Source organism: Hydra vulgaris, chromosome 12 (genome assembly GCF_038396675.1).
Source record: "Hydra vulgaris chromosome 12, alternate assembly HydraT2T_AEP".
NCBI lineage: Eukaryota > Metazoa > Cnidaria > Hydrozoa > Anthoathecata > Hydridae > Hydra > Hydra vulgaris.
Window position 1 is genome coordinate 5,300,001 of NC_088931.1, and position 13,057 is coordinate 5,313,057.

A 13,057-nucleotide genomic window follows, 5' to 3' on the forward strand; every position below is an offset into this window, starting at 1 on the left:
ATATGAATCAGGAAAGCAAGATGAAGGAAGCGAATTCCAAAGAACTGATGTTCGAGGAAAAAAACTAGACAAATAAGCGTTTTTGGAGCACTTAGGAACAGTCACAGAGAAAGGATGAGATTTAATTGAATGACGAGTAACACGAGAATGAATTTTAGTAGATGACACAAGAGAAGCGAGCTCTTTAGAGCAGTGCCCATTATAGTATTTGTAGAAAAGTGAAAGAGAAGCAACATTACGACGATGTGATAATGGTTGGAGGTTGGCTGCAAGAGCAGCTCCAACTATGTTTAAACTGCGTTTTTGCACCTTGTCAAGAAGAGAAAGGGCATCATTAGAAGATCCGCCCCAGATATGGGAACAGTATTCCATACAAGGCCGGATTTGAGATTTATAGAGATAGAGAATAGAATCCGAAGTAAGAAAGTGGCAAGCTCGATAAAGAGATGCAACCTTAACAGATGCTAAATTTTGCATCTGTTTTGATATATGGTTTCCGAGAAAGATTGGAAGTAAGAGTTAATCCTAGAAGCTGAAGAGTAGGTGACTCATCGAGTACATCACCGTTAATAAATATAGGAAGATTTATATTATTGCGATAATGATAAGGCTGATAAAATTTGAGTTTTATCTGAATTAAAGTTCACCAGCCACTGTGAGCCCCATGCTGTAGCAGAAGTGAGATCCTTTTCAAGCTCAAATGCCCCCTCCAAGCAATCAGAGGGTGTTGGTTTCTTATCAAAACAAGAATAAATGGTAGTATCATCAGCAAACAATGTCACCTTAGATGTGAGAATATCTGAAAGATTGTTAATGTAAATTAAAAAGAGTATAGGGCCAAGGATAGAACCTTAAGGAACCCCTGAAGTTACAGAATAAAAAGAAGAGTGCTGTTCATTGAGGACAACTTTCATGCTACGATTGGAAAGGAAGGATTCAATAATCTTAAAGATGTTGCCAGATACACCATGAGAAGAAAGCTTATGGAGAAGACCAGCATGCCAAACTTTATCAAAAGCTTTTGAAATGTCAAGAGTGATGGCCTTGACCTCTCCACCTTCATCTAATGCACGATAAAACCTGTCAGTTATTACTGTTAGCAAATCAGCTGTAGAACGAGAAGATCGAAATCCATATTGATGGACAGTAAGTAAGTTATTAGATTCAAGATGAGAAATTAGGTGTGTGTTAATTAAAGAATCAAAAACCTTGCTTATGATAGGAAGAAGACTAATGGGACGGTAGTTAGACAAATCACATCGCTCTCCAGAATTTTTGAAGATAGGGATAACAGATGCCGCTTTCCAGCAGGCTGGAAAACAAGACTCTGATAAGCACTTGTTGAATAGTTTTGAGAGTATAGACGACAGCTCCGGAGAACACTTCTGCAAGACAATAACAAGTATGTTGTCCGGGCCACAAGCTGTAGAAGAGTCTAGGCAGAAAATCACTTTAGATACAGATGCTGGAGTGATATGAATGTCAAGCAATGGATCAACCTGCTTGTTGGCAATATCAGGTAGAATGTAACTAGTGGAATCAAGAGATGATACTAATAAAAAGTTTTTAGCCAACAATTCGGCTTTGTTTTTAGGTGAGGTGACAAAGTCTGAACCATACAAGAGAGGTAGAATTATAGATTTGCCCTTATTATTAATATTATTAAAGATTCTCCAGAAGTCACAAGAGCATAAATTTTGAGATGAGATATGAGATTTCATGACCTGAGAATAGCGGGTTTTGGCGTTAGAGAAAACCTTTTTACAATTGTTTCTTGCAGTAATAATCAGACGTCTGTTTTCTGGAGAATTGTTTCGGCGATAAATATGGAAGTAACAGTTTCGATTGGCAATCGCAGCAGCACAGTGTGAGGAAAACAGTGGAGGAGAGTGAGGCTTGACTTGGAATTGTCGAGAGGGAATAAAGATTCCATGCCAGCCTGAATCCACGAAGTTATGTAAGAAGCACATTTGTCGACAGGAAGACGAAAGATTTCTACCCAAGGGCCATCACGAAGAAAATCACGGAAAGAATCCCAGTCAGCTTTACTGTAGTTGTAAGAGGTTCAATAATAGGGGGATTCAGGTGATGAAGAAGAATGAGATATTAGTTTTAGAGAGATCAAACTGTGATCAGAAGCACCTAAGGGTGAATGTGGAGAAACTGAGCACTGACTAGGATCAGAAACAAGACATAAGTCAAGTAGAGAAGGTAGATGATTCAGGTTGTCAGGAAAGCGAGTTGGAAAGTTGACTATTTGAGTTAGGGATTGAGAAAGGCAAAAGTTGTGGGCTTTAATGCCTGCAGAGTCACTGACACTAGAGCCAAGCCATTCAGAGTGGTGAGCATTTAATTCACCGACAACAACTATATCAGCAGATGGATAAAGAGAGAGGGCTTGGTCAATATTATCAGAAATAATGTCAAAAAGAGTGCAGTCTTGAGATGAAGGAGAGCGATATAGAACAAAGAAAAAGGCAATAGAGTGAAGTGGTGCTAAACAAAAGCACATGAAAGAATAGTCTGTGGATTCAAACCTAGTTTCACGACAAATGGGTGAATTCTTACAAATGTAAATGCCGAGGCCATGCATGTGACTATTGGAGTCTTTACGAATTAGAGAAAGATAACCATCAACACTAAGATCACAAGATGAGACAGCCGAACTCAAATTAGTCTAACAAAGAGCAAGTAGGTCTGATGAACTTTGCATGAGATAAGACTCAACAGAAGAAAAGTTACTTCGAAGACCACGAATATTAGTGAATGATAGGTTTAGAGAACTTGGTGATGATGATGGTTTTGTGTTTTATAGTTTTTGGTACTTTATTTATTTTTAAATTTGTTAAAAAACTTGACTCAAAGCATAGATGGTACTCAGAACACCGTTTAATAGCCCAAGCAATTGCCTCATTACTACTAATAAACCCTAAGCCGTAACAAAGGGCTCCAAATGTGGCCTCCGCAATGCACACCAAAAGTACAAACAGGGACACCATCCATGCGCAACATGGCACTGTTAATACTTTGATATTTTTCAGCTGTTGATGGAATCAGCCTCTCTGGGAGCTACCACAGTGTTCGGGAAACCTGACTAGCAGCCGGCCTCAGAACCATAAAACTGAGTTTTAAAGCTGTACTCATTAGAAGATAATAGAATGAGTTGCCTAGTCATAAAAACAGAGACACAAGTAAAACCCATGCATTGAGTCAAAAAGATCCAGCATTCAACATCCTAAACTGGAAACAATGTATTAAAAATACAACTAGATTGAATATAATATATAAAAATATTATATATATAATATATAAAAATATATAAAAATACAACTAGATTGAAAATAAACTAGATTGAATGTATCATTTTTGCATGGTTCACTTGTTTATTGACAGTGGGTTTTCCCCATTCTATCAGGGGCTATTCTATGAACAAAATTTGGGTGGTGGTACCCCCCTGTCCCAAAGAATTTAACGGAAATATTGCCAAGCATTGGTGTTTTTTCGCAAAAATAACAATATTTGCCGTAAAAAATATAAAAAAAAAGGTCCTCAATTTTTAATTCGTGCGACATGAAAGCTCTTTTATTAGTTATAACCATGCCAGTTTTTTCTATATTACTTAAGAACATATTATTTTTTTTTTATTTAGGCCTATAGATTTAAGATTAAAAGAAAATATATTTGCATTGAAATTAACTTTTGCCACACAACATACCAATTATTTCCCTCATTTGATTGACTTGCAGTTTCTTTTTGATTTTTTAAAGTATTCTGATGGTTTTCACTATTGGATTCCTCCATGTCCATTTCACTGCCATCGTCTTTTGTTTGATTCACGACCATACTAAAATCAAAAAAGTATTTAGTGTGCTAAAAATAAACTTAGATAATAACAAATAAAATTCAAAATATATACATAAAAAATAAAAAATTGCCGACATCAGTTCTATGTTTTATGGTCAAATCTTTGTTTCACACTTTTTCTGCCAACCTGATACCGGCCTCACACATATTAAGGTCAGCAAATAATTGCCAACCTCATTTTTTCTAATGCCTCTATATTTTATTTTATCTATTTCCAATGTTTCTATTTAGTACAAAATGTGAAAATATTCTAATAAATAAGACAATTTTTTAATTTTTGTTAAACCAATTTAATTTATGAAGTACATGTTTCGACTATATCATAGCCATCTTCAGTTAAAATATATTAAAATGCTTAAATCGAATTAGTAAAATTAAGTTGAACTAATAGAGACCTTAAAATAAATAATACATTAAAAACGCAATAAAAAATGTAACAAATGTATTAAAAATGATTAATTGATTTAAAAGGGTAATGTTTAAAGAAACTAGATTGAAAGTGTCATTTTTACATGGCTCACTTGTTTATTAATAATCGATTTTCCCCACTGTTAATAAACAAGTGAATATAAATTTGTTGGATCCAAAAACTTGCATGATCATAACTATTAAAACAGCTTTCATTTGAATGAATGTGTTGATAAATGTGCGAGTTTTAATTGTTTTTATAGTGCTTGATTATTTGTGTCTTTAAAAACTACTCGCCATTTAAAGATACGAATAATCAAGCATTATCAAAGCATTCATTCAAATGAAAGCTGTTTTATTAGTTTAAATTATGCTTGGTGCATAGTACCAGGAGTACATAAAGTTATTATATTTTGACCTAAAAGAGTTTTTCCAAAAAAAATTATTGACAGTTGCAAAAATTCTTTGTAATTGTTGTGAGATTATTTTGTTCCTTGCAGCAAATTTACAGCAAATTCTACTGTCATGATTCAGAATTAAGTTTACTCCACTGATCACAATATTATTAAAACAATCTCTGGACCAATAGATGGTTCAAAATAAGTTTTTTTTTAAATTATTGTGTCAACAGGCTGTGTAAAATAAAAACTTCCCGGCTAATTTTTACAGCAAAGTACAAGTACCTGAATGTATACCTGTGTTGCTTGAACTAGAATCAAAACAAAATGCCACAACTTAGTCAATATTCTAACCTTTTAAAGCTTGTTCAGTTGCTTAACTCATTAGTTCACCGGTGCCTCTATCCAGTTTTGGGACTGACAACAGTTTTTCAACATCATATCCTGTCACTATTATAGGGAGTCAATCCACTTCATCTCTGCTGTTCAAATCAGGTAATAGTTCCCCCTCCACTAATGCTATGGAACATGTGGTTTGATTTCTGAAATAATTATTTTGGCAACTTCTTTACAATTTTCAATACAAGCACATCAAAGAGTTTCATATAATATAGAGAAATGTTTAATATAGGCATATAACCCTTGACAAATTGTAGACAAAATTAAAGAACCAGAGCGAATAGGAATTTTTAAATGATCAAGAGCTGAACAAATGCTGGAGTAACCACTTTGTTTCTGTTTATTCACTCTTTTTTAGTTTCAAAGTCAAAATTTGCCCTTCTTGTTTGTATAATTCACAGTTAACTGAACTCATATAGCCTATGCATCCTTCTCTTTGTAGTGTAAGAAGCATATTTTCTTCTTTTGTGAATAATTTTAAAGCATCATCATGAGAAATATCAAATAGTTTTTTGTTTCCTTAAGAAAAAGTTTCTTTATTTCTTTGCTGAGTTTCTGTTTTGCTGCCTTTATTATTTTTCAGCTTTTCGTATTTCTCAACCAGTTTTTAAACATGTATTATAGCATGAAACATTGTTTTGTTGTAATTCTACCTTTGCCAAAAGTCTGGAACCTGATCTTTCACAAGACTTGCTCTTTCTCTTACATTGTTGTTATTTTTAAAGATTAAAAAAACTATAGAGATTTTGTTGATTATGAAGACAAAGTTGATTTATGGAGAGTTCTAGTCTCCATAAATCAACTTTAAAAGCAACTGTCTAATAATGTGTTTTAAAAATGTGTTTTAACTCAATAATTTCATTTGTAATTTCAGGATGATGCAATATTTTTAGCAGTAGTGCAATACTAATGCAATAACTTAACTGGATGATGAAATCTTAACTTTAGAAAACCCAGTGTAATATTTCATCATCCTAACTAATTTTATTTTTAACTTGTTAACTTTCTGAAAAAAATAACAATGTGTATTATGTATGACTCATAAGATTAACAAATAATTAAAAATTGCTAACATTCTCAACTTAATTAGTGAAATAGAAGAGATAAACGTTAAAATTTAATAAAAGATTAGAAATTTAAGTTCGAACAACCCTGTAAACTTAAAAAATAGGGCTGAGCAAACTAAACATTAAAAGGTTGTATCCAAAATATCATTTTATCATTAAATAGAACCAAATTAAAGGTCTTATCATTATGTTTACAAATATCACCTTGATACTTACTTTGTTAATTTTTTATTCCTGCTGTATGTATATATACATACATACATACATATATATATATATATATATATATATATATATATATATATATATATATATATATATATATATATATGTATATATATATATGTATATATATACATATATATATATATATATATATATAATATATATATATATATATATATATATATATATATATATATATATATATATATATATATATATATATATATATATATATATATAACCCGTAGATGTTGTCCGAAAGTTTTTTCCATATTTTGTTGACAAAAAGTAAAAATTAAAATGCAAGACCGGAATTATTTTTTTTATTAATTGATAGACTGCCTGCCCCAACCAAACCCTCAGTCGATGTAGCAACACTCCCTTGCGGGTCAGGCTAAAAGATAGTAGATGTAGCAGCACTCCCTTGCGAGTCAGGCTATAAGATAGTCAATGTAGCAACATTCCGCGCATGATTTACATTAAAAAAAAATAAAAATAAAAACATTTTATTAAAAAAATTAAAAATAAAAACATTGTTTATATTGTTAAAAACATTCAGAATGTTTTTAAAACATTCTGGTCAATTAAATTTGCGTTTTTGTGGTTTTTTTAAAAAACGATTTATTTGTAATTAAATTAATGGTTTATACTTTCGTCCAACACGCAAATGTTGGACGAAAGTCAAAAGTAATTAAAAGTGACGTATGTGTTGTCGTAAGAATCACTTTTTTCCTTCCCCTCTTTCCAAAGACAACAAACTATAGATCTATATGTGTATATATATATATATATATATATATATATATATATATATATATATATATATATATTATATATATATATATATATATATATATATATATATATATATATATATATATATATATATATATATATGTATACATATATATGTATACATATATATGTATACATATATATGTATATATATATATATATTTTTATATATATTTATATATATATATATGTATATATATATATATATACATATATATATACATATATATATATATATATATATATATATATATATATATATATATATATATATATATATATATATATATATATATATATATCAACTAGCTCTCTGAATTTAGAAGAGTAAGGTTGGCAAAAAATTGCCCAACTAAAAACATTTCAGGTCAGCAATATATTAAACTAAAACTAGGAAAAAAGAAAAATTTACAAAAATTTATACAGATCAATATATAGATAAATTTCATAAAAAAGCATCTTCATCATAAATACATTTCACAAAAAAAGCATCATTATTTAAGAAAAGTAATATTTTTACCACAATTTGCTATTTCAAATAAAAACAGTTATTTGAATTAGTAGAGACAGCATTAAACTCCATTTTAATAGATTAACATATTAAATATCAAATATAATTTTACAACAACAAATGTTTAAAATGTCTTTAAAAGTTATTTTTTATTCTAAATGTATAACTTTTATGAAACTGTTATCTTTATTCTTATTAAATATTAACTATAACCACATTACATACCATTTTTTTCCATCTGATATTTGTGAATTGATAGCATCATTTTCAGTTTCATTTTGCTCTTTTGATATATGCAAACGGTCTTCGCCATTAAATACCTTCAACTCATAATCCCTGCCATCATCTTTTGTATTATTTACAGTCATACCAAATTCAAAGAAAATATTTTGAGTACTAAAACTAATTAATACTGTTATAACTAATAGTATAAATAATTAATATTATTAAAAAATAACATTCTGAATTTAATGGCATACATTTACGTTCATAATTAGTGATTGTAAATTATGTTCAATATGCTTTATATTTTCATAACTCATGAAAATATATAGAATTTACATTGTTATTGAAGTTATATGACAATGTTATCAGTGAAAATATTACATCTGTAATAATTAGATTACAATCATTATATAAGTGTATATTACACACTTATATTATAATTGTATAATAAAAGGAAAGTCATTAGTTATGACAAATATATACTATTTTTCATTTATTAAGTGTACAATATACTCAAAGATTTGCATATTTTTAATTTTTTTTTTAAACATACTTTTTGAGGTAAAAAGCTTCAAACGGAGTTAAGGCTAAGCTATAATTGAAGATAAACTTTTCTTATAAGCACCCTATTGATCACAAATCTGTAATTTACTATTTCAAATAAGAATTATGATTTAAATAACGTGATTTGAATCAATAAAGGCAACACTAGACTCCATTTTAACATATTAGCCTAATTAGGATGATCCAAAAGTGCGGATGAAGAAAGGATGAAGAAAGGATGAAAAAGGATGAAGAAAAATGCGGACCTGAAAATTTTATGATGCAATTGCGCATGCGATGTTTTTTAAAAATTTAAAACCTGCTAATGGGTAGGGTTACCACAAACAGAGTATCCAAATGAGAACATTAACACAAAACTTAAAGGAGAAGATAATAGATATCTTATTTGAAGCACCCTGGGTTAAACCAGCAACTCATAAAAGTTGAGCTAAGTTTGATTTGTTTGTACTGAAAGGAAAAATATTTACAAAATATCAAACAACTTCAATAACTTTTTAATAGCTGGAAACAAATTCAGTCATCTAGATTTAGATTGGCAGAGTAGTTACTGATAACCAGTGGTGAATCTAAACCCCGTCAAGTGCCGTAACTGACGGAGTAAAAAAATATATATAAATATTGAAAATATGATGTCTACCCCATCCTAATAGACTGCCAATTTTTTTATTTTTGCTAGAAAATGTATTTTGAAAAAAGTGTACAATGAAAAATATGCTATGCAGAAAATGAAAAAATTATTTTCCAAAACTACCTAATGTAAATTTAAATCATACTTTGCAGGGAATGAGAAAAGGACAAATTAGTTGGCTCCTCAATACTAAAAGTTCAAAGCATGGCTTGAAATTTATTTGAGAAGTCTCTGAAAAGATTTTTTTGCGTAACGCCTTTTTTTTTTTGACGGGGTAAACTATAAACCTGCGTCGGCTCCTGGATAACTAATGTCAATATTGCTGCATAAATCTTTTAAAGTTTCTGTTTTGACTGTATAGGGGAGACCGGGGCTAGTTGGCTCGGTTTTTACTCTATGATATATATAGCCCTAACAGTACAATTTTTTGAAAATATTAAAGTGTAGTCTAAAGAGTATGAATTTGGGTAACTTATAAAATTTGCATTCATTTACAAAAAAAATTCTTGGGGCCTGTCCGGGCCTTCAAAGAAAAAAAACCCCACCACGGGGTAAGTTGGCGCAAACCATAAAAATGATTATTAATGTACTATTAAGTTCAAAATTAATAGAAACTTTTTTACTATTAATTTTGGCAACAGTTTTATCCCAAAATTTAATATTACTTTTAGCTAGTAAAAATTAGTCCGTATAACAGCTAAAACAGTAGCCCACATTTTATCTGTGAAAAAAAAACCTAAAAAAAAAAATTTCTTTAGGTTTTTTTTCCACAGATCTTTTTTTAATTTTTTCGTAAGAATAAATTTTTTCAATATTGTTAAAAATTAACTTTATAAAAATATATATATATTTTTTTTTATAATAAATGTTATGAGCCAACATACCCCGTGAAAGTTTTGCCAACTTACCCCGAAAGCCTTTTTTTCAAAAATCAGTCTAAAGATTCTGAAGAACGGCAACTTTGAAAAAAGTCTGACTGGATTTAGTAAACCAATTGTGACTGGAACTTTTACAACAATTTTTTTTTTCAGGCGACTAACTATTTTCTTTGTAAAGTAAAAAGGAAGCGATGTTCCAAAAGTTACGTTTTTGTCCAAAAAAAGCGTAAATCTTAATATCTCCCATGCGCATGCGCGAATCCTGACAATACTATAGTGAATGACGAAATGATCAATTAGCAAGGTTCTGTGTAATTTTTGTCACTTTCTGATGAAAGGCTCTCAAGATAAACGCAGTTCGTCAACTTACCCCTTCGGCCAAATATCCCCGGTCTCCCCTATTTGAAATATAAGTGAATATTTTCAAGACAACAGTTTCAACTTTAGTCTTCATCAAATCTGCGCCATTTTATATACAGTTGTGAAAAACGTGAGTAGGACATATGTAAATATTCCATAAAATGTAAAATCTATTTCAGAATACATTTGATTTAATTTTTGACATCAATACGATCACATACCAACAGTTTGCTCAAGGCTTGCTTCAAAAATGAGTACACATTTTGTCTACTTTTCTGTTAATGCTTTCCAACGGGCCTGAAATGTATATATATATATATATATATATATATATATATATATATATATATATATATATATATATATATATATATATATATATATATATATATATATATATATATATATATATATATTGAAGTGTTAAATACTTCTGGTAAATCGTTTTTAATCTCCTCATTGTATCGACCGCTATGTGGTAAACAAGTTAAGTTCCTTAATATCTTAAGAAATTTTATATCTCAAATGAGTAAACAAAACAAGCACGTTTTCTTCGCGGGAGATACAAATATGGACGCATTATGTTATGAAAAGTTTGCAAACATAAAAAACTTTTTCAACTTACTATTTGAATTTAATGTAATACACACCATTTTTAAACCCATCCGCATTACTAACCAATCATCTTCTGTGATTGACAATATTTTAACAAACAGTTCCCTAAATACTAAATTTGAATCAGGTCTTTTTATTGCAGACTTTTCTGATCATTTTCCGGTTTTCCATATTGCACGCGAAGTACTATCTAATATTGACGATAAAAAAATCTTTGTGACTTACAGAAATCTTTCTATAAAAAACCTTAATAATTAAAAAAAAAAACTCCGAATAGAACGATGGGACAACGTTTATTCATCAACAGATCCTAATATTGCTTTCGATAATTTCTCAAGTGCATTTCAAAATATCTTTGATAATATATGCCTAAAAATAACTACAGAAATAAAAAACAAAGGATGTAAGAATCCATGGATGACAATAACTTTAATTAAAGCATCAAAAAGAAAACAAAAACTTTTTAAAATTAAAAAATAAAGATGATGAAAAAATCTACAAAAATTATAAAAAGTTTTTTCAACATAATATAAAAGAAGCAAAAATAAGATATTTTTCTAATCAGCTTGATAAGCATAAATTTGATATAAAAAGGACTTGGGCTGTTATAAATCAACTAACAGGAAGAGAAAAAAAGAAGCATACTTGCTTACCACAAAAATTCCGATAAAAAAATTATAACAAGTGAAACAAATATATGTCAAGAATTTAACAAATATTTTGTTAATGTAGGCCCCTGTCTTGCTTGTAACATTGCGCAACCAAATAAAACATTTAATAATTTTTTGGGAGAAAAACCCAACACAAGTATAAATAATGAAAAAATAACTAAACTTGAATTTAATAAAGCAATTATTGAACTTAAACGCAACAAGTCATGTGGATATGATGGTATTTCCAGTAATGTAGCTATTTATGTTATGAACAGCATTTGTAAACCATAATTTTATTTAATATCATCTTCATTTGAAAATAGTATATTCCCTGACAAACTTAAATTAGCCAAAATTAATCCCATTCTCAAAAAAGGTGATTGCAATAACATTTCTAACTACCGACCTATTTCTCTACTCCCAGTTTTTTCAAAAGTATATGAGAGAGTAATTTATTATAGAGTTAATAAGTACTTTACATTAAACAATTTATTATACAAAAATCAGTTTGGATTTCAAAGCAATTGCTCGACTGAACATGCTATTATCAAACTTGCTGACAAAATATATAAGTCGTTTGACTGTGATGAACTGGTATTAGGAGTTTTTATTGATCTTTCCAAAGCCTTTGATACAGTTGATCACAGTATTTTACTTTCCAAGCTAAAATATTACGGCATAATAGGCTCAAAATTTAAGTGGATTCAAAGCTACTTGTCTAACAGAAAGCAATTTGTACTACTAGAAAAGTCAGGAGTCCTTGATATTACGTGTGGAGTTCCTCAGGGTTCAATCCTAGGTTCAATCCATTATTATTTTTAATATATCTTAACGATATGCATAAAGCTTCCCAAAAAATATCAACAATTATGTATGCTGACGATACAAATTTATTTTTTAATCATCCTGATGCATAGACTTTGTTTGAAATTATGAATATTGAACTCAAAAATTTCAACCTCTGGTTTATAGCAAATAAATTATCTCTAAATTGTAAAAAAACTAGCTTTACTCTATTTCAAAAAAAAAAAAAAAATCATTTAATCTTCCGTTAAAGCTGCTTAAACTGTTTATTAATAAAAATCAAATTAAACGTGAAAAATACACAAAATTTTTGGGAATACTTTTTGATGAAAATTTGTCATGGAGAAACCATATTGGTCTTTTTGAAATAGGTGTTTGTCTTGGTCCTCTGTAATAGGTGTTTTGTATAAGTTAAGACCTTTTCTCGATAGTAAATCGCGTAATATGCTTTACTTTAGTTTTGTACATAGTCAGCTTTTGTACGCAAATATTGTATGGGCCAGCACCCATAAAACCAAATTGCTAAAATTGCAAAGTCTGCAAAACCATGCATGCAAAGCAATTAATTATATAAATAGGTTAGTAAACCCGGCCCCAGTGATGAAAAGCATAATGGTTCTAGATATTGAGAAACTTAACACATTACAGATATTAATTTTTGTG

General features: G+C 29.5%; 1 protein-coding gene across 7 annotated transcripts in view; it reads right to left on the reverse strand.

Moving 5' to 3' along the window:
* LOC100203798 (ubiquitin carboxyl-terminal hydrolase 15) overlaps window positions 1-8,087 on the reverse strand; it is a 93,709-nt gene extending 85,622 nt beyond the window's left edge. For 5 of the 7 annotated variants that reach the window (XM_065811312.1, XM_065811309.1, XM_065811310.1 and 2 more), the window contains exons 1-2: window positions 7,893-8,087; window positions 3,716-3,844 (exon numbers count right to left, since the gene is read on the reverse strand). In XM_065811312.1, the coding sequence (XP_065667384.1) occupies window positions 3,716-3,844; window positions 7,893-8,035 (272 nt within the window). In that variant the 5' untranslated portion in view covers window positions 8,036-8,087. The remainder of the gene's footprint in view (window positions 1-3,715; window positions 3,845-7,892) is intronic. The other 2 variants (XM_065811313.1, XM_065811311.1) reach the window with 1 other exon arrangement.
* Between the last annotated feature and the right edge of the window lie 4,970 nt (window positions 8,088-13,057).